This window comes from Cetorhinus maximus, chromosome 16 (assembly GCF_964194155.1).
Source record: "Cetorhinus maximus chromosome 16, sCetMax3.hap1.1, whole genome shotgun sequence".
Classification (NCBI taxonomy): Eukaryota; Metazoa; Chordata; class Chondrichthyes; order Lamniformes; family Cetorhinidae; genus Cetorhinus; species Cetorhinus maximus.
In genome coordinates this window covers 28098719-28121969 of record NC_135894.1, presented here as the reverse complement: position 1 = coordinate 28121969, position 23251 = coordinate 28098719, and the positions used below count along the sequence as shown (strand labels likewise).

At 45.3% G+C, this 23251-nt stretch overlaps 1 protein-coding gene across 1 annotated transcript in view; it reads left to right on the top strand.

The window, feature by feature from the left end:
• The window catches only part of LOC144691461 (complement C5-like), an 86629-nt gene that overhangs the window by 52087 nt on the left and 11291 nt on the right, over positions 1 to 23251 (top strand). The window contains exons 12-15 of the mRNA XM_078559564.1: positions 5241 to 5367; positions 6785 to 6835; positions 19231 to 19327; positions 20716 to 20783. Of these exons, the coding sequence (XP_078415690.1) occupies positions 5241 to 5367; positions 6785 to 6835; positions 19231 to 19327; positions 20716 to 20783 (343 nt within the window). The remainder of the gene's footprint in view (positions 1 to 5240; positions 5368 to 6784; positions 6836 to 19230; positions 19328 to 20715; positions 20784 to 23251) is intronic.

Here is a 23251-nt window from a genome sequence, read left to right as displayed (position 1 = left end):
GTGTTCTTCAAAGTGATGGATGCCGAATGTGTCCAAGGTGTCCGTTGGGGGAGGGGGTTGGGACCAGCCGTACTATCTTCTGGGGACTGATCACCAGTCGTGTGGACAGGAGCCGTTGGAGGCCTCAGATGGGCCACTGTGGTTGGGGTGTGGTGTGCGCGTGCAGAGTAGATGAGCGATCAGCCCCAGTAAATGCTCTTCTATGTTTTGCAGGCAAAAAGTCACCACAATGCCCAGGAGTGCCAGAGGACTGGAGGTGGGCGTGCCCTCCTCCAGCGCCTCACACCCTTTGAAGAGCAGGCCATGGATCCTGGCAGCAGTCAGGAGGCCAGGGTGGCCGGGGGGTGGCGAAGCTGGGGTCCGGTGGGCAGGTATTTGAGGTCCACAGTCCCATCCACTCTGTCTGCCCACCATCCAAACCACTGATGGTTGCTGCAATCGTTAATGCTGCAACAATGCTCATTCACTGACTGAGACATTCTGACGTGTGGGTCATACAGGAGGGACCCTTGACCCCTTGAGGATTCGCTTCTCCACCACCTTCCAAAGTCACCTTATCCCATTTGTGACCACTATCACCATGATCTCACATGCCATTGGATTGCTGCTGCACAGCCAAAGACTTATTTCATCTGAGGGGGTTTGGGACCTCCTGCACCCTTTCAGCCAGTGCGCCCCACATTACTTTGTCCAAAAGGCTCTCAGCACCTCAACTGTGAACCTCATGGCACTCAACTTAGATGAATGCCACCACGTTACTCATCCCTGCGCCAAGGGGAAATGTTGCCTTCTGCCCACCCGGTCAATGCCCCTCCTAACGGAATGAAGGCCAATGATGTGACCTCTCAATTTCCTCAGCCCTGCAACTATCCAGGCCACAATGCATCCAGGTCAGGTACCTCTGCACTCTCCCCACTCCTATGGTTCATAACATGCCATGTGGCATTCCTGAGGCCATCTGACCAGCCTGTCTGCATGTGCGTTTAGTGGTTGGGGCTCCTCTTGACTCTTTCCCAACTCTCCAATGTTCGTCTCCTTAGGGTCTTGAAGGATGAGCGACTTATGAGGCTGGAGGGGTAAGGGATGAAAGGTTGAAGTGAATGTACGCTAACTGATGCACTCTCCTTGTTGTTAATTTCAGCATCACCACCAGAGCGACCCGCACGTTGACCCCGCGGCTCCCCCTCCACACCTGAGGGCCAAGTGCAGCTTGCGGCACATCATTTCAGCCAGCCAGGCACCAGCGCAGGCACACACACCTCGGTGGGGACTTTACCGTCGGCTAGTGTCCCGGGTCACAGTGGAGAGGGCACATCACAATCACTGGAGGTGATGGTAGGGGCAGAGAGTGCCGATGGCACCAGCAGCCGGAGGGCTGCAGGGGACAAGGCACATGCTGAGTCCGGCACTGATGACGTGCCTCTGGAGTTGTCCCCAATGCAGCAGCTGCAGGACAGGCAGCAGGAAGTGTGTTTGCATCTGGCAGGGTTGCATGAGGGAATGCTTCAGTTGCTGTCTGCGATGGAGGAGTCCAAGCAGAGTGCATGTGAAGGTTTGGCCCTCAGGGCACAGCTTCCCCCAATGAGAGATTAGCGACTCTCATAGAGAGGGGCTTCAATCGAATGGAATATTTTATGATTGGGATACGCTCTGACCTGCAAGCTCTCACAGCAGTACTGGGCACGGGTGGTCATTCCCAATGTGGGAGATGTGGACACCACGCATCGGCACTCAGTGCCCATGCATCTGCGGTGAGCAGGGAGGTCGAAAGGGACCTCACGTCAGCGCAGCAGCTGCCTGTTGTCTCTGCGAGCTCCTCTCATGGTACTCCGGATGAGGGCAGCAGCTCCTCCTCCCCTCTGCTAGTCAATGTTCCTTCCCTTGAGGCTGTGACAACTAGGGAGGTGCTAGTTCAGGAACTGGCCACTCACTCCCAGGCGGGGCCATTACAGGCACCACGGGCCAGAGGACACCCGCCAAGGTCATCGAGGCCAATAGGACAGCAGAGTCAGCAGGCTGTCTCTCAAGCCACTCCAAGCGATGGGGTGGCACGTAGACGTAGCAACCGCAAACGTAAGCATAAGGCACCTTAGGCATTCAACAGGTATGTCACTGGTGATTTTGTGTTGGCCTTAGAATAGGGACCCATATTTTACTTATCGCAAAAAAATGCTGTGTGCTTTTCTTTTGGACACAATAAAGTCCACCTTTGTTACCATGGCTGAGGGTCTTTTGTTTGTGGTGCATTTTTCTTTTTCACATAGTTATCATGAGTGTTTGAGTGGACATTGATGTTTCTGTACTAAGCCCTTAGTTGCAGCTGATGAGGTGGAAGATGTAGCACCTAAGTGCCACGTGTGACAGCGCCAGGCAATGCTGGTCCTGCAGATCCATGTGTGTGGAGCTAGCTGAAGGTTCGTTCGATTAAAGTGTCCCTGGTGTCCCTGTCTCCTTGGTGTAAATGCGGGTCATCGTTCTGCCCCTCATCATCGCCCTGTGCTTCCTCATCCTCTGAGGCACTGCTGGATTCATCATGTGCAGCCGCATCCACTGCATCAAGGTCTTCATCGTCAACTGCATCCCCCCTTTCCAGCGCAAGATTGTGCAGAGCGCAGCATGCTACCACTATCACAGAGACACGACCTGGGGGGTACTGGAGTGCACCCCCTGAGCGGTCCAGGCACCGGAAGCACATCTTGAGAAGACCGATGGCTCTCTTCACCACAGCCCTTGTGGTGTTGTGGCTCCTATTGTAGCGCTCCTCAGCTTCTGTTCTCGGATGGCGGAGAGGCGTCATGAGCCACCTTCTGAGGGGATAGCCCTTGTCACCCACCAGCCATCCATCCAGCCGAGCCGGAGCACTGAAGAGCCCCGGCACCTGGGAGTGTCTGAGGATGTAGGTGTTGTGGGAGCTGCCTGGGTACCTTGCACAAACTTGTAAAATCTGCATCCTGTGATCACACACTATCTACACGTTCATGGAGTGGAAGCCCTTCCTGTTGACGAAGGCACCGGGCTCACCTGCTGGCGCCTTGATGGCCACGTGTACAGTCTATAGCACCCTGGACACGGGAGAAGCCAGCAATGGCCGCGAAGCCTCTGGCTCGCTATGCCTGATTTGCCTGGTCGCAGTGGAAGTGGATGAAGGTGGATACCTGTCTGAACAGAGCGTCTGTAACCTACTTGACACAAGTGTGGACAGCTGATTGGGAGACACCGCAAAGATCACCCACTGAGCCCTGGAAGGAGCCAGAGGCATAGAACTGGAGGGCAACTGTGAGCTTCAGAGCCGCTGGCATGGGGTGTCCACCCAAACAGTTAGGGGAGATCTCAGGGCCAATCATCTGACAGATATAGTTGACTGTCTCCCATGAGAGTCGGAGCCTCCTTCAGCATTGCACCTCAGTCATATTGAGGTAGCTGCTTCGCCGCCTGTATACCCTGGCAGCAGGATAGTGGCATCTTTTGCGGCCCCTTGCATCTTGGACAACCTCTGGGCCCTGCACCTCTTGTGCCTGCGCCTGGCTTCCCAAAGGTGGCTCCCCTGGAGGCTGATTGTCCAGTCCTGGCCTCCTCCTTATTCTATCCCTCCCTTCCTCCTCAGAGGAGCTGCCTCCAGTGGAGAGGTCAGAACGCATACTCCCAGGCTAAATGGAGGCCTCCGGAAAGCTGCAGGCCCGAGAAATATTACTGTCTGCAGACTGGTTTCAAAGTACACAAAAAGCTCTTGGAAATCGATGAGAACTGCTAACAATCACACAGGCAACTTTTAAACACTTTCAGCAATTAAAACTTTGTGGACAACATGAACAACCCCTCTGAGTCCACATATCCCGACATTGCATGAGTATTCTTAAAAAATCTCCTACCCGCCTACCCGTTGGGCCCGTGCTCCAACCCAAAGTTCGCACGGGCCCCTCAAAATCCAGGACAATTGGCAAGTTAAGGGCCTTAGCGAGGCCTTCAATTAATGGCGGGCAATTGCCCCGCTGCTGAGCGCGCCCGCCGACCGAAATATCACGATGCCGCGCGCTGACATTTTAAGCATTGACATGTGGGCTCCACCACCCGCACGTCAGCCAGAAAATTCTGGCCCATGTTTCTAAGATTCTATTATGTTAATTGGTGCAATGCTTGAATACAGATCTAGTCCAACAACTTGTAATCATTCAAGCCAAAGTGGCGTCTTTATCATGTCTGATGCAAAAATAAATGTGTTATGCTCTCGAGGGAGACTAATAACTTTTAAAAAGAAAATCGAACTCCCAATTATTAACTGAAAGAATTGTGCCACAAGGTTTAATGTTGTAAACAAAAGCTTTTACTGTACAAGAGTTAAACAAAGCAAGTACTACTAACTTACTATATATTTTATGAATACTTATATTTTCAACCTGAAAATCTCAACAGACCACTTCCTGTTCTACTTTTATTTCTACCCAAGAGTTCCCCCATATGTTACACTACCTTGAAGGTTCCCTTTTCCAAGGTGTGCCACAGCTCTCATGAATTCACTTTGATTCTCCTCAGTGTTTCTGCTATTCTCTGAGGTATGAGATTTCTTGGGGTTCTTTCACTAGCATCTGCCTATCCGACCATCCAATTTTCATGAAGCACTTCATGATTGTGGACACCCTAGATCAAGCATGGGCCTCGCAGCTTTCTTGCTCAGTGACTCCAAAACCAGACAACACTTTGGTTTCTGATAGGCCATTGCTCCTGGTCTACAGTTCCTGGCAGATTCCTCTCTCTGCTTCTCAAAGTTGCTTCCAGGCTCCAGCTCCCTGTTACTGTGAGAAATCCCACAGATAAAACCCAAACTCAAGAAAATCACCTCCCTGCAATCTATTCCCATGTCCCAGGGATGTCCCAGATAGATATTCAATCTCAATATCTTCCATTCCCAAATATTCCTTTATTCTGGGAAACCATAAGAATAATTTAAACCCCTTATGAAAGTAAATGTAGATATCTCATCTCCACCAAGAAACTCAAGGGCACACCCATTGTTCAGTATTTTCCTACTTCCAACTCTGACCTTATTAAATAAACACAGGCCACCCTTTGAATTTCAATCACTTTTGGTTTTTTCACCAACTTCCCACCAGGAGTTTTCATTTATCCTACATTTTAAAAATTACAATCCCCAAGTTAAAAGTTACACACTCAAAACATATGAATTATGAAATTAGACATTTTTGCAACAAAGACTACACGTATGTTTTCTCTGCCTTGAGCAGGCTTTTTACAGAAAAGACTTTTATGACTTTGGCTCTTCATACGGTGGTGGACGAAACACTGTTGGTGTCTTTGAGGATGCTGGGCTGCGTTTCATCTCTGATCTCATGGAAGCAACAGAATTAAGAGGTAGAAATGCTTTTTCATATCATGTAAAAGAAATGATTATGGGGACTAATACATTTCTGAAAAGCACCTTTTATCAATAGGCCACCCCAAACAGAAAGTACTGCACAGTCTGTACGGGTTTCCGCTAAGTCATGTGTTACCACTGATGTGACGGTTTGCCAGATGTGTTCCCTTAGGAACATTGAAACATTAAGAACCAGAGGAGGTCATTCTGCCCCTCAAGCCTCCTCCACCATTCACTTAGATCATAGCTGATCTGCACCTCAACTCCATTTCCCTGCCTTTGTCCCAGATCCTTCACACCCTCACCGAGTAAAAATCCACCTCAGTCATGAAAGCTATAACTGACCCCTGCCCCCGCCTCACACAACATCCACGGTCTTTTGGTGGAGAGAGTTCCAAATTTCTCCAAGCTTTTGTGTGATAGTGCATTCTGCTTTTGATCCTGAATAGGTCTAATGTTAATGGCTTAGCTCTAATTTTAAGATGCCTTTACATGACAAAGTACGGTTGCATTGCTCCACAAATGTCCCTTTTCAATTCTATTGTGTATGATTGTGTACTAGGAGCAGTAAGTACTGTAGAAATGAACAGTGAGTAATGGTACTGAACAGTTTAGCAACATTTAGCTATTTAACTCAAGGAGCAGGCTAGACTAAATTTTGCTTTTCAGCTGTTAGCTGTGGCTCAGTGGCAGCATTGCCGCCTCTAAGTGAACAATTTTCCGTCACTTACTTCTTCCCTATTATATACTTTTTGCCCATGTTGTTCCTACTTCTCTGATGTCCATTTGTGTCCATTTTTTCCTTAGGGACTTAACCACACTCCATACAAAATACAGCCCAAGATGCTAACGTTTCTTCTAAAATAGTGAAGGGAGGCAGTGTAGATCACAGCAAATGCCTTCTTATGGAAGGATTACTTCAGGACACTGCCTTATCAGGGAAGACTAACTAAGTGGGATCGTACAATATTCATAATAAGACGTTAGCAGTAAGAACTATGCAGCCATAAAGGGTGAAATTGAACACAGGAAGGGGTGCAAAAGAGTTGAATAGCTTTTGCTCCAGTCATACCTCATCCCGATATGCAGTGCTTTATTGAAGTCACTGGAACTAAATATCCGGTGTGTCTAAAACAAGCGACTCATGTTTAACTTCATGAATTTTAGAGTTCTGGTTGTGGGCCGGATCCATGACACCCAGAAACCACATTAAGAATTGTGGAATACTTCATCTGTAATATAGCAATCAGGACAACATCACTGATACTTCTAATATATGCTAGCAGAGAGATGGCCAGGCCTATCAAGTGGGCTTGTTAAATCACACCTCACATAGTTTGCAGAGAAAATTATCAGAACCAAAGCAACAACATGGAGCAAAGTAATTGTTTGAAATAATCTGATTAATTTCAGAAACATCAACCATTCCATGGATAAGAGGGCCATTAACATCACACCGAAATGGTAAGGATTGTTCTATACAAGTGTGTTAGAAATCAAATGTCAGCTTCTTTGTTTCGAGTTAGGTTTCAGTTATGAACACAAATCTCACCTTTTCAGTGTTAGTTCACAGATGATGAAAATTTAAAACTAATCTACAGTTTTACAAAGATCCTCTCACCAAGCCGACGGTGTTTCCACTCACTAAATTCAACAATCTGGAGGAAAGACAGTTAACACATAACTAGTGTATAACGCTTCTACTGTGAAGTAACACTTTGTAGACTCCAGTGACAAACAAGTTTACTCTAAACCCAGCCAAAGTTATTTATGACCTGTGGGTGTTGGGAACTAAAAGAGAAACAAAGGACACCTTGAAAAAGGTATAAAGTACAGAAATCTATTTGTAGAGCATCTTAGTCTAGAATCATCACACTCAAACTTTGAAATATTTTTGCTAAATAATCATATCAACATGACCAGAGCCTTGGAAGCTTTTAAAATTTCCATTTTTAAAGACTTTACTCAGGTCAGACCAAGTTTGGGATGAATTCAAGGTCTATCTATTTCCTACTGCCTCCTAAGTAAAACACGTTGACAGCAAATTTACAGCAATACTCCCTATCGATTCATTTTTTTTATTCATTCATGGGCGTGAACATCGCTGGCTAGGCCAGCATCTATTGCCCATCCTTAATTGCCCTTGAGAAGATGGTGATGAGCCACCTTCTTGAACCGCTGCAGTCCCTGTGGTATAGGTACACCCACAGAAACATAGAAAATAGAAGCAGGAGTAGGTCATTCGGCCCTTCGAGCGTGCCCTGCCATTCAGTATGATCATGGCTGATCATGATCATACTCCTGCTCTCTCCCCTTGACGCCTTTAGAATCTAGAAATCTACCTATTTCCTCCTTTAAGTGTATTCAGTGACTTGGCCTCCACAGCCCTATGTGGTAGAGAATTCCACAGGTTCACCACCATCTGAGTGAAGATGTTTCTCCCCATCTCAGTCCTAAATAGCCTATCCTATATCCTGAGATTGTGACCCCTTGTCTAAGCCCCCCAGCCAGAGGAAACATCATCCCTGCATCCAGTCTGTCCAGCCCTGTCAGAATTTTATACGTTTCAATGAGATCCCCTCTCATTCTTCTAAACTCCAGTGAATACAGGCTCAGTCAAACCAATCTCTCCTCAGAAGACAATCCTGCCATTCTCAGGAATCAGTCTGGTGAACCTTAGCTGCACTCCCTCTATGGCAAGTATATCTTTTCTGAGGTAAGGAGACCCAAACTGCATGCAATACTCCAGGTGTGGACTCACCAAGGCCCTGTACAGCTGCAGTAAAACATTCTTGCTCCAGTACTCAAGTCCTCTTGCCATGAATGCCAACATAGCATTTGCCTTCTTAACTGCCTGCTGCAGCTGCATGCTTGCTTTCAGTGACTGGTGTACAAGGACACCCAGGTCCTTTTATACAACAACATTTACCAATCTATCACCATTTAAATAATACTCTGTCATTCTGTTTTTCCTACCAAAGTGGATAACTTCACACTAATCCACGTTATATTGCATCTGCCATTTTTTGCCCACTCGCTCAACTTGTCTAAATCACCTTGAAGCCTCTTAACATCATCCTCACCTCTCACATTCCCACCTAGTTTGGAAATATTACATTTGGTTCCCTCATCCAAATCATTGATATATATTGTGAATAGCTGGGGCCCAATCACTGATCCCTGCGGTTCCCCACTAGTCACCACCTGTCACTCCGAAAAGGATCCATTTATTCAGACTCTGTTTCCTGTCTGCTAACCAATTCTCAGTCTGTACCAATATATTACCCCCAATCCAATGTGCTTCAATTTTGCACACTAACCCCTTAAGTGAGACTTTATCAAAAGCTTTCTGAAAATCCAAATATACCACATCTACTGCTTCTTCCCTATCTATTCTGCTAGTTATGTCCTCAAAGAATTCCAGTAGGTTTGTCAAACATGATTTCCCTTTCATAAATCCATGTTTACCTTGTACAATCCAGTTGTAATTTTCTAAGTGTCCTATTACAATAGACTCTAGCATTTTCCCTACCATTGATGTTAGGCTAACCAGTCTGTAATTCCCTGTTTTTTCCCTCCCTCTTTTTTTAAATAGTGGGGTTACATTTGCCACCCTCCAATCTGCTGGGACTGTTCCAGAACCTACAGAATTTTGGAATTGACAACCAACGCATCCACTGTTTCCATGGCCACCTCCTTTAGTACCCTGGAATATAGATTATTGGGTCCTGGGGATTTATCAGTACATTAATTTCTCCAGCACTATTGTTTTAGTCATACTAATTTCCTTCAATTCCTCCTTCTCACTAGATCCTCAATTCTCTAGTTTTTCTGGAAAGTTATTTGTGTCTTCCTCCATGAAGACAGAACTAAAGTACTTGTTTAATTGCCCTGCCATTTCCTTGTTCTCTATTATAAATTCTCCCATTTCAGACTGTAAGGGATCTACATTTATCTTCACCAATCTTTTCTTCCTATACACTTATAGAAGCTTTTACAGTCCTTTTTATGATCCTTGCAAGTTTACTCTCATCCTCTATTTTTCCCCTCTTAATCAATCTCTTGGTCCCCCTTTGCTGAATTCTAAACTGCTCCCAACACTCAGGCTTGCTACTTTTTTCTAGCAACTTTATATGACTCCTCTTTGGAGCAACTACTATCCTTAATTTCTTTTGTTCACCATGGTTGGGTCACTTTTCCTGTTTTGTTTTTGCACCAGAAATGAATATATAACTGTTGCAATGCATATATTCACTCCTTAAATATTAGCCATTGCCTATCCATTGCCTTTAATGAAGCTCCCCAATCTATCTTAGCTAACTCACACCTCATACTTTTGTAGTTTCCTTTGTTTAGATTTAGGATCCTAGTTTTGGATTGGACTACTTCATTTTCCAATCTAGAAGAATTCTATTGTGTTATGGTCACTGTTCCCTAAAGGATCCTGCACAACAGGATTATTAGTTAACCCTTTCTCATTGCACAGGACCAAATCTCAGATAGCCTGTTCCCTGGTTGGCTCCTCGATGTACTGGTCTAAAAAACCATCTCGTACACACTCCAGGAATTCATCCGCCACAGTATTCTTGCCGGTCTGGTTTGCCCAGCCTATATGTAGATTAAAGTCACCCATGATTACATAGCACCCTTGTTACAAGCATCTCTAATTTCCTATTTAATACCGTCCCCCACCTTACCACTACTGTTTGGAAGCCTATAGATAACTCCCACTAATGTTTTCCGTCCCTTGCTGCTTCTTAGCTCCACCCAGACTGTTTCTACATCTAGATTTTGCACTGATTTCATCATTAAGTAACAATGCCACACCATCTCCTTTTCCTTTATGCCTGTCCTTCCTAAATATTGAATACCCTTGGATATTCAGTTCCCAGCCTTGTTCACCCTGCAGTCATATCTCTGTAATTGCAATCATATCAAACTTGTTTACATCTATTTTTGCTCTTAATTCATTTACCTTATTGTGAATGCTCCATGCATTCAGGTACAGTGTCTTTAGACTTGCCTTTTTACACATCTTTTTTTGGCCCTATTTGCTGCTAGCCCGTTTCCTCTACCTTCCACTTTTGCTTTTTATTTTACTGTCTTTCATTTTTATCTTTGTTTCCCTCTTTTGTGTCTCCACACTCAGGTTCCCATCTCCCTGCCACTCTAGTTTAAACCTTAGTACTAGCGAACACCCCTGTTGTTTGGTCCCAGTCCTACTGGAGTGCAACCTGTCCAGCTTGTTACAGGTCCCATCTTCCCCAGAATTGGTCCCAATGCCTCAGGAATCTAAATCCCTCCCTCCTACACCATCTCTCCAGCCACACATTCATCCAGTCTAGTCTCCTATTCCTGATCTCACTAGCATGTGGCACTGGGAGTAATCCTGAGATTACTATATTTGAGGTCCTGCTTTTTAATTTTTATTTCCTAGCTCCCTATACTCTGCTTGCAGGACCTCATCCCTTTTTTTACCTACGTCATTGGTACTGATATGGACGACGACCTCTGGCTGTTCACCCTCCCCCTTCAGAATGTGCTGTAACCGCTCAGTGACATCTCACTATTCCTCTCCCACTCTTTTTTTCTCTCCCGCTGTGCAGCTGAGCCACTCGTGCTGCCACGCACTTGGCTCTCGCTGCATTCCCCTGAGAAACCATCTTCCCCATCAGTATCCAAAATGGAAAATCTATTAGGGAGATGGACCCAGGGGACTCCTGCACCACCTGCCTAGTGCCTTTACTCTGTCTGGCAGTCACTCATTCCCTTTCTGCCTATGCGCTCTTTACCCGCGGTGTGACCAGCTTACTGTACATGTTGTCCATGAAGATCTCAGCCCTGTGGATGCTCCAGTGACTCCAGCCACTGCTCCAGATCCAAAACGTGGATTTCAAGTAGCTGCAGCTGGAGACACTTCCTGCACACGTGGTTACCATGGAAACTGGAAGTGTCCCTCACTTCCCACATCTCACAGGAGCATTCCACCTGACCAAGCTGCCCTGCCATGACTTACCCGTAAATTACTCCCTTTACTTTTACTTCCTCTAGTTTAGAGAATATTAAGGACATTAGAAATACTCACCAAGTCCTACATATCAAGGCCGCTGCTCTTCTTTTGGAGGAAAGGTAGAAAATGAAAGGACCACCTTCCCTTTTCAGCAAACTCCCTAACTCACCAAACTTCAGCTGAAGCATTCAAATGCAGCCCAAGACAGCACTTAGTGCAGACAATGGATAAATTAGAAAAATAAAAATAAATGGATAAAAAATAAAAATGAATGTAGAAAAAGGGGATTAAAAAAGCGGGCGAGGATGGAGGAGAGAGTTAATGGCCTGAAATTGTTGAACTCAACGTTAAGTCCAGAAGGCTGTAAACTGGGTGATGGAGGAGTGGACCAGGGTGTCCCGGAGGGAATGGTCCCTATGGAATGCTGACAGGGTGGGTGAGGGGAAGACGTGTTTGGTGGTGGCATCATGCTGGAGTTGACAGAAATGGTGGAGGATGATCCTTTGAATGCGGAGGCTGGTGGGGTGAAAAGTGAGGACAAGGGGGACCTTATTATGGTTCTAAGAGGGAGAGGAAGGTGTGAAGGCGGATGCGCGGGAGATGGGTCGGACACGGCTGCGGATCCTGTCAACCACAGTGAGGGGGAAACCTCAGTTAAGGAAGAAGGAAGACATGTCAGAAGTGCCGTTTTGGAAAGTGGCATCATCGGAACAGATGCGACGGAGGCAAGGGATCTGAGAGAATGGGATGGAGTCCTTACAGGAAGTGGGGTGTGAGGAGCTGTAGTCAAGATAGCTGTGGGAGTCGGTAGGCTTGTAATGAAATAAAAGCAAAATACTGCGGATGCTGGAAATCTGAAACAAAAACAAAAGTATCTGGAAAAACTCAGCAGGTCTGACAGCATCTGCGGAGCGGAAGACAGTTAATGTTTCTTCATCAGAACTAAAGAAATATAGAAATGTGGTGAAATATAAGCTGGTTGAGGAGGGTGGGACAGGTGGAGCTGGATAGAGGGCCAGTGATAAGTGGAGGCAAAGAAGAGATTGCCAAAGATGTCATAGACAAAAGGACAAAGGGGTGTTGACGATGGTGATATTATCTAAGGAATGTGCTAATGGGGACATTAAGGGTAGAAAGCAGGACAAACAAGTGGCAGATGGCCCTGGTGGGGGTGGGGTGGGGGGAAGGGATCGAAATGGGCTAAAAGGTGGAGATAAAACGATAAATTGAAATAAATTTTAAAATAGGTGGGAAAAGAAAAATATGTTTTTAAAATTATAAATTATTGGAAAAAGGGGGATCGGAAAGGGGGTGGGGATGGAGGAGAGAGTTCATGATCTGAAGTTGTTGAACTCAATGACAAGTCCGGAAGGCTGTAAAGTGCCTAGTCGGAAGATGAGGCGCTGTTCCTCCGGTTTGCGTTGAGCTTCACTGGAACATTGCAGTAGGCCAAGGACGGACATGTGGGCTTGAGAGCAGGGTGGTGTGTTGAAATGGCAAGTGGTCTGGGTAATACTTGCAGACAGACCAAAGGTGTTCTGCAAAGCGGTCACCCAGTCTGCGTTTGGTGGCTCCAATGTAGAGGAGACCGCATTAGGAGCAGCGAATGCAGTAGACTAAATTGAGGGAAGTGCAAGTGAAATGCTGCTTCACTTGAAAGGAGTGTTTGGGCCCTTGGACGGTGAGGAGAGGGGAAGTAAAGGGGCAGGTGTAACACCTTCTACGGTTGTATGGGAAGGTGCGGTGGGAGGGGGGTTGAGGTGTAGGGGGTGATGGAGGAGTGGACCAGGGTGTCCCGGAGGGAACGATCCCTGCGGAATGCTGCCGGGGGGTGTGAAAGGAAGATGTATTTGGTGGTGGCATCATGCTGGAGTTGGCGGAAATGGCGGAGGATGATCCTTTGAATGTGGAGGCTGGTGGGGTGATAAGTGAGGACAAAGGGGACCCAATCATGGTTCTGGGAGGGAGAGGAAGGAGTGAGGGCAGATGCACGGGAGATGGGCCGGACACGGTTGAGGGCCCTGTCAGCGACCGTGGGTGGAAAACCTCGGTTAAGGAAGAAGGAGGACATGTCAGAGGAATTGCTTTGGAAAGTGGCATCATCAGAACAGATGCGACGGAGGCGAAGGAACTGAGAGAATGGGATGGAGTCCTTACAGGAAGCGGGGTGTGAGGAGCTGTAGTCAAGGCTTGTAATGAATATTGGTGGACAGTCTATCACCAGAAATTGAGATAGAGAGGTCAAGGAATGGAAGGGAAGTGTTGGAGATGGACCATGTGAAGGTGATAGAGGGGTGGAAATTGGAAGCAAAATTGATAAATTTTTCCAGGTCCAGATGAGAGCGTGAAGCGGCACCAAAATAGTCATTGATGTGCTGAAAAAAGGGTTGTGGGAGGGGTCGTGAGTAGGACTGGAACAAGGAATGTCCCACATACCCATAAAGAGACACGCATAACTGGGGCCATGCGGGTACTCATAGCCACACCTTTTATTTGGAGGAAGCGAGGCAAGTTTAAGGGCAATTGTTCAGTGAGAGAACAAATTCAGTCAGGCGGAGGAGAGTGGTGGTGGATGGTGATTGTCCGGGCCTCTGTTCAAGGAAGAAGTAGAGAGCCCTCAGACCATCCTGGTGGGGGATGGAGGTGGAGAGGGATTAGATGTCCATGGTGAAGAGGAGGCGGTTAGGACCAGGGAACTGGAAATTGTTGATTTAACGTAGGGCATCAGAGGAATCACGAATGTAGGTGGGAAGAGACTGGACAAGTGGAGAGAGAACGGAGTCAAGATAGGAATAAATGAATTCCATGGGACAGGAACGGGCTGACATGATCATCTACCAGCTCTGTCCTGTTTGTGGATTTTGGGTAGGAGGTAGAAGCGGGCTGTCTGAGATCAGGAGACTATGAGGTTGGAAGCTGTGGAGAGGAGATCTCCAGAGGAGATGAGGTCAGTGACAGTCCTAGAAACAATGGCTTGATGTTCGATGGTGGGGTCATGGTCCAGGGGAGATAGGAGGAAGTGCCTGAGAGTTGGCGCTCAGCCTCTGTGAGATAGAGGTCAGTACGCCAGACCACAACAGCACTATCCTTGTCGGCGGGTTTGATAAAAAAGTCAGGGTTGGACCTGAGAGAACGGAGTGTGGCAAGTTCAGGAGGAGACAGATTAGAGTGGGTGAGAGGAGTAAAGAAATTGAGATGGCCGATGTCATGCCAAAAGTTCTCAATGAAAAGATCAAGAGCAGGTAAGAGGCCAGAGGGAGGGCTCCAGGTGGAGGGAGAATACTGGAGGCAGGTGAAAGGATCTGTGAAATGGAGGGAGGACTCCTGCCCAAAGAAGTGAGCACGGAGACAAAGACAGTGGAAATAGAGTTCAGCATCGTGCTGAGCCCGAAATTCATTGAGGTGAGGGTGTAAGGGTATGAAACTGAGTCCTCTGCTGAGGACAGAACATTCAGCTTCAGAAAGGGGAAGGTCAGAGGGTATGGTGAATACACGGCAAGGGCTGGGATTAGAAGACAAGATGGGGGTCAGAGGGACAGGAAGGGGTGGAGGGTCCTGGATGGGCGTTGGTATCATGAAGTTGTTGGAGCTTGGGTTCCTTAGCTTCTGAAAGGAAGAGGAAAAGTTTCTTGTTAAGACATCGGATGAGACAAAGAATAAAATGAAACTGGGGAGAAGGACAGCTTTGAGATAGGATGAGTAGATGCTGCTGGAGGGAGAGGTCAAGTGTGTTAATATGGTGACACATTGGCACTGAGTGTGGATCTCAGGATGCGGCAAGAGTAGCAGTCCGAGGAGCGTTGTATATCCTGGAGATACCTGTAATCCTGGGTGGATTTGAAACCTGAGGGATGGAACTTCAGTTGAAATCCACGTGGGGTAAGTCAGAGTGGAGGCAGTTGCTGAGGAAGGAAATACGGCTGTGAAAGTGAGTTTTGGTAATCACCTTGTCAAACACCAGGAGGGAAATGGAAAGCAATGAAGGTGAATAGGGCAAAAGAGACAAACGGAAATCCTGTCGAAGAGAAGAGAAGGACTTCTTCAAGATAGGCATTCCTGCAAGAGAAGTGGCAGTGAATTAAATACAAAGATAAAAGCAAAATACTGCGGATGCTGGAAATCTGAAATAAAAACAGAAAGTGCTGGAAAAACTCAGCAGGTCTGGCAGCATCTGTAAAGAGAGAAATAGTTAATGTTTTGAGTCCTTATGATTCTTCTTCAAAGCTGAAGAGAAGTGGAAATGTGATGAAATCTACACTGTTTAAGGCGGGTGGGGCAGGTGGAGCTGGATAGAAGGCCAATGATAGGAGGGGACAAAAGAGGGATTGACAAAGATGTCATGAATTAAAAGAGAAAGGGATTATTAATGGTAGTGGTTAGGCCTAAAAAAGGTGCTGATAAGTGGCGTAAAGGGGTAAGAAAGCAGAATGTGATAATAGCGGAACAAGGGTAGCATTGTGTGAAAGAACAATATGGAATAATTAACAGATGGCTCTGTAGGAGATGGGATGGGGAGGGGGCAGTGGTGGGGGAAGAAAGGATTACAAAATGGGATAGAAAGGGGTGTTTAAAAGGGGATAAAACCACAGATAAATGAATAAAAATAAATGGAAAAAAAATAAAAATGAATGTAGAAAATGGGGATTTGAAAAAAGCGAGGTGAAGATAGAGGAGAGAGTTCATGGTCTGAAGTTGTTGAACTCAATGTTAAGTCCGGAAGGCTGTAAAGCACCTAATCGGAAGATGAGTGCTGTTCCCCCAGTTTGCATTGGGCTTCACTGGAACAATGCAGCAGGCCAAGGACAGACATGTGGGCATGAGAGCAGGATGGTGTGTTGAAATGGCAAGCGACAGGAAGGTCTGGTTCATGCTTGCAGACAAAGGACACACTGGTCTACTCCTTAACACCAATACCTCATCCCCCTCCCACAGCACCTTCCCATGCAATTGCAGAAGGTGTAACACCTGCCCCTTTACCTCCCCCCTCCTCACCGTCCAAGGGCCCAAACACTCCTTTCAGGAGAAGCAACGCTTCACTTACACCTCCTTCAATTTGGCCTACTGGATCTGTTGCTCCCAATGCGGTCTCCTCTACATTGGAGAGACCAAACGCAGACTGGGTGACTGCTTTGCAGAATACCTCCGGTCTATCTGCAAGCATTACCCAGACCTCCCTGTCGCTTGCCATTTCAACACACCACCCTGCTCTCATGCCCACATGTCTGTCCTTGGCCTGCTGCAATATTCCAGTAAAGCTCAATGCAAACTGGAGGAACAGCGTCTCATCTTCCAATTAGGCACTTTACAGCCTTCTGGACTTAACATTGAGTTCAACAACTTCAGGCCATGAACTCGCTCCTCCATCCTCACCATCGTTTTTTAAACCCCTTTTTTCTACATTCATTTTTATTTTTTATCCACTTATTTTTATTTTATTCATTTATCCGTGGTTTTATCCCCCCCCTTCTATCCCATTTGCTATCCCTTTTTTTCCCCACCACGGCCCCTTCCCCACGTCCCATCCCCTATAAGGCCATCTGTTACTTGTTCCATGATGTTCTTTCACACAATGCTACCCTTGTTCTGCTATTATCACATTCTGCTTTCTTATCTTTATGCCACTATCAGCACCTTTTTAGCTCTAACCACTACCAGTAACACTCCCTTTGTCCTTTAGTTCATGACATCTTTAGCAATCCCTCCTTTGTCCCCACCTGTCCTTCTATCCAGCTCCATTTGCCCCACCCCCCCTTAAACAGTATAAATTTCATCACATTTTCAGTTCTCTTCAGCTCTGAAGAAGGGTCATATGGACTCAAAACATTAACTCTGTTTCTCTCTCCACAGATGCTGCTAGATCTGCTGAGTTTTTCCAGAATTTTCTGTTTTTATTTCTGCTTTTATGCTCCCTGAATCTCGCTTCTGAAAACCTGTTTAAATCAGTTTTCTAAATGGCTAACTGCAAGAAGAGCCTGAATGAGCCCTGTTTAAAAGCTGGACTAAATCTCACCTTCTCCCAACCCAAAGAGCAACTTTTAGTTAATGGCTTAATTAAAGAAAGACGAGAATGCAGATAGAAGTTAACCCTTAAATCCCTCTCACTCACCAAACTCCAACTGAAGCACTCAAATGCATCCCAAGGCAGCACTCAATGCACAGTGTTGTTAGGGAGGGAGTTCCTGAATTTAAGTTCAGTGATGACAGGTCAGTCGTAGCTCAGTTAGTCGCATTTCACCTCTGAGTCACAAGGTTCTGGATTCAAGTCCTACTTCAGGACTTGAGTACAAAAAGCAAGGATAACACTCCAGTACAGAACTGAGAGGATGCTTTACTGTTGGAAGTCCCAACTTTTGGATTAAACATTAAACTAAGGCCCTGACTGTCCCCTGAAGTGGATGTAAATGATCCCATTGCTATATTTCAAAGAGCAGGAAAGTTCTCCCTGGTGTCTTGGCCAATATTTATCCATCAATCAATGTCACAAAAAAATTATCTGGTCTTTATCACATTCCTATTTGTGGGAGCTTACTGTGTGCAAATTGGCTGTCCCATTTCCCATAACTATCTTCCACTGTGAGAGTTTTCCCTGGAGATTCTCTCTCTATAGGTTCAGCTAGGCAAACCCTCCAGCCATGTTTAACTCCTCATGAACTTGGCTTTCAAACTAGGCTCCCATTCACATTCCACGTAGTGAATGATGGTCAGTATTTTCTCTGCTTAGGGTGCAGGCCTAGCCAATATCTATTGTCTTGCTCTATTCCTCCCAATATGCTGGAGGCCAACCAAAGACCAAAATTGCAACTTCCTTCTGTCTGTGGTTTCTCTGGGTTTATAGGGAAGCCTGTAATCAGATCTCAAAATGGCTTCCTCTACCAGTCTCCATGGCAACGGGAAACACACGAGCCCTGTATCCAAGTAGAAATGTTCAGCAACTATCTCTAATTACCACTGCTTTTCATCTTAGAATCAAAGGAAAAGCTTCCAGCATAACTATTTATGACTTAATATCGATAACACCTTTCAGGGTTTTAAGAGACTTAAAGTCTTGTTGTGGATTTAGAAAGATCTGTCATTGTCCCAGGTGTTAACCTTCGGCACATCCCTTTCACTAACACAATGTTTATAATTAACAACTAAATCACCCAATTTTGCTGTCAGACAGCATCCAACATGGGTCGCGTGATTCCTTTCACTTCACTTACATTTAAAGATATAGTTCCAAACCATGATAACCTTTTAAACCAAACAATATTAGTCCTAAAATAGAATAATCATGTAAACCTCACACGTAACACAAGGACATTCTGAAAGACAATCTCAGGGCCTGTTAGTTGGACCCGACTATATAGGTGAAAACAGCTCTGGACAGTTTCAAATGGAGAAGTCTCTGTCATCAACCAATCTCGACATCTGAGGAGAATGGAGTCAGATTTCACTGCAAAGCCCATGCCTTCAGCCACCTCTCCAACAATGTCTTCAAATGTAATGTTGGCACTCGGATCTGCAAATCAAGATTTGGTTTAACATCACAAATGAGACAACACCAACTTGGTCTCCTTGATGAACACACATCCATTAAAGCAGTGGGAGATCCCATCAACATTTCAATAATCGTTTCAATAATCATTTATGATTACGGCATGTTATCTACCATTTCATGCCTAAAACGAATGGCTTGATGATTGTGTCAAAATAACGCACCTTGCAAATTTAACAAGGACCCATTAGCTAAATTGTTATGAATTATGGCAAAGGAGACTTCTTTCACAAGATTTCCCAAGTTGCTTATAATGACAAGTAAGAATTGATTCATTTCTGAATGTACGTTATGCTCCCTCCCCCTGTTCAGCTATTGGGATCGCGAATACACACCAGACTATATATCCCATATATGACCACGCTTGGATGTGGGAGATACAGAAAACCTCTGGAAATAAAACATACAGGTATGGTAGACTGGTGCTGCATGCCATATTTTAATTAGGGAGCGCCTATGATTGTGAACAAAAGTGATTGATAGAAACATGTACTGAAGTTATTTGACAATGGGGAATGTGCAAAACAAAAAGATTTACATGTTCGACACCATATCTTTCTATTCCTCTCTCCTTGTGTGTTTATCCACCTTTTCCTTAAAAGCATTGATGTTATTTTTCTACACCACATGGCAAAAACATTTCAACAAATCTGGGTAAAGCAGTTTCTCCTGAATTCCCTTTTGAGTTTATTAGTGACTATCTTATATTAATCACCACTGGTTCGGAGCTACCCCACAAGTGAAAACATCATCTTTCTGTTTACCCTATCAAATCCCTTCATAATTTTAAAGTTTCTAATATGTCCTTACATAATATTGTCCCCGCACATAATAACCAGAACAATTCTTCCTGCCACAAATTTTTCAAAGTGCCAGGGTGCAGGGCAAGAAAAATGGGAGAAAAAGATCATTTGCCTTCAGAGAGAGACCGGGAGGGGCAAAGTTAGCAACACACAGCTCACTGACCTTAGGGTTTTTATTGAATTGATTTAAATTACACTTTGGAGAGTCTTAATTTTCTCAACTCTCTGGTCCCCTTCTTTTGGCTCCCCTTGCAATGTAATGTAGATCAGGGATAGACCCAGCAAATGAACCAGTTTTATTTCTGAAATCAACAATAAAATACCAAAGGACAGAGGACAGCAAACCTGGTTACTATTTGAAGGGAGCCTCTGACAATCACAATTGCAGAGAACTCTCATTCACAACTTGGGAGTCATCACAAATTAACAGAGAGTAAGGGATCAATTTGAACCTAAACATGTCATTCAGAAAACTGAGGGAACTGGGAGCAGTGCTGGGTTTACAGCCACCAAGTTTGACTGTCTGTTGAAGTGAATGGAGAGTAATGTTGACATTCCACTTGATCCTGTGATTTCCCTGCCAATGTGATAGGTTTAAATTATCCTACCCCACCCTCAACTTCTCTCCCCCGGCACCCCCATCTTAAACCAGCTTATATTTCACCCCTCTCCTAACTATACTTCAGTTCTGTTGAAGGGTCATGTTGGACTCGAAACGTCAACTCTTTTCTTCTCCACCGATGCTGCCAGACCTGCTGAGTTTTTCCAGGTAATTCTGTTTTTGTTTTAAATTATCCTCTTGGGTTGACACTGAAGAGTTCCTATGGCCACACATTTGATTGTGAATGAATCTGGCCACAAGTAGGAAGGAAATTTTAAAGTTATCGTTTACATAATTATGGGTAAATATATATTGAAACATTTAACTAAAATATCCTTTTGGAAAGGCAATATGAGGAATGAGCAATCCATTATGATGTTTCTTTTCTCACAGGTTAACATCAGATGTCGATCCTCCAAAATCCTGGGAAATTAGTGCTTTTCGTATCACGGAAGAAGGTGGTAAGCAGTCTTGAGTTTAAATGCAGTTTTTGAGAAGCCAATAGATCCTGTTCAGTCTCTCAATTTAGTTAATAATTGAAATTGAAGGCCATCCATGTTTGGGTTCCATGAACTTCACCCAAATTCATCTTCTCTGCTGCTTGGATTCCACAGTCTCTCCGTCATGTCCATTTCCTGGGGGCTCTGTTCCTGTTATTTCAGCACAAATAAATTCACATCTTAAAAAAAAACACTATCGAGCAGCAACCCAAATTCAAATGAAAGTGTTGTAAATTTCAAACATTAATAATCATCACTACATTGTTGATTGGATGAGATTAGAATAATTAAATTAGATTAGACTAGAATGGATTCAGCTAAATTAATTTAGATTTTGGTTAGGTGACAGTGAACTAGATTAGATTAGAATATATTGGATAGATTAGGTTGGCGTAGTTTAGAGACAAGAGTAAATTATATTAGATCAGAGTTGAACAGATTAGATTAAAACACATTTCATTGAATTAGGTCAGAATAGAATAGGCTAGAGTAGATTAAAGAAGATTCAAATGGATTGGTCAGATTTGAATAAAGGAACAGATTAAGTGATTGGATTAGATTAAATTTAGAGTAGATCAGATTTCTTTTTGACAATCAATTGAGAACTTCGAAATTACATGCTTAGGAGAGTGTGAGAGGAGAACCCTGGGACAGGCAGTCAGCAGCGCCGAGAGGAGAACGTTGGGACAGGCAGTCAGCAGCATCTAGAAGAGAGTACGAGAGGAGGACCTTGGGACAGGCAGTCAGCAGCACTGAGAAGAGAGTGCAAGAGGAGGACCCTAGAAACAGGCAGTCAGCAGCACCGAGAAGAGAGTGCGAGAGGAGGACCCTGGAAACAGGCAGTCAGCAGCACCGAGAAGAGAGTGCAAGAAGAGGACCCTGGGATAGGCAGTCAGCAGCACCTAGAGGATCTAGCATCTAGTCTCTACTCAAATAGGAGTAAGGGTAAAGTAAAAGCAAGGGCCCATATTTTATTTAGTTAAGATATGCCTGGAGAGCTCATCCTGCGCTATGTGGGAAATCGTAGATGCTCCTGGTGGTCTGAATGACCATGTGTGCAGGAGGTGCCTCTGAGGGTTTTGGAAGTTGAGCAGCAGCTGGGGGCACTATGGTGCATTCACGAGGCTGAGAGATTTGTAAAAACAAAAAGCTAAAAGCTACTGCGGATGCTGGAAAGAGATTTGTGGGTTGCACGTTTCAGGACATGGTCACCCTGCAAATCAAGGAAGTGCAAGCAGAGAGGGAATGGATGACCACCATACAGAGGAAGGGGACCAGGCAGGTAGTGAGGGAATCCCCTGAGTGCATCTCGCTCGCAAACTGTGTTTTGGTCTTGTGTGGAGGCCAACTAGGGCCAAGGCCATGGCATTGTGAGTGGTCCAGCTGTTCGGGCGGTGGGGGGGGCAGAGGAAGAAGTGTAGAAGTGCAATAGTGGCAGGGGATTCATTAGTAAGGGGAGTAGACAGGCACTTCTGCAGCTGTAGATGTGACTCCAGGATGGCATGTTGCCTCCCGGGCACCAGGGTAAGAGATCTCACGGAACAGCAGCAGAGCATTCTGTAGGGGGAGAGTGAACAGTCAAAGGTCATGGTCCATGTTGGGACCAATAACATAAGGATGAAAAAGAACGGAGGTCCTGCAAGCAGACTTTAGGGAGTTAGGTAGGAAATTGAAAAGCAGGACTTCAAAGGTAGTAATCTCCGGATTACTCCCAGTGTCACGCAGTAGAGTGTATAGGAACAGAAGGACAGAGCAGATGAATGCTAGAGAGATGGTTCAGGAGGGAGGGCTTTAGATTCCAGGGGCATTGGGACTGTTCCTGGGGGGAGGTGGGACCTGTACAGCTTGACAGGTTACATCTGAACAGGAACAGGACCAACATCCTCACGGGGAGGTTTGCTAATGCTGTTGGGGTGGACTTAAACTAAATTGGCAGGCCGGTGGGATCCTGAAAAGTAGTTCAGAGGGGAGAGAAGCTGAGATGGAATTAGAAGCTAAAACGCTAGTAAGTGAATCTGGAAGAGAGAAGAAACATAGGCTATATAAGAAGGTCTAGCAAGGCTAATTGGAACACATTTTCATGCAACGAGGCTGAAGAATAAGATATCATCGTAACACCGAGACTTGGCTAAAAGTAGGGCAGGATTGGCCAGGATTCCTGATTATAGGATATTCAGATGAGATAGAGAGGGGGATAGAAGAGGAGTGGGGGGTTGCAATATTGATCAAGGAATCAATTATAGCAGGGAGGAGGGATGATATCTTGGAAGGATCATCAAATGAGGCCATATGGGTAGAAGTGAAAAACACAAAAGGGGCAAACACACTGTTTGGTGTGTACTATAGGCCCCAAACAGTCAGGGAGTGGTAGAGGATCAAATATGTAATCAAATTTCAAAGAAGTCTAAGAATAATAAGGCAACAATAGT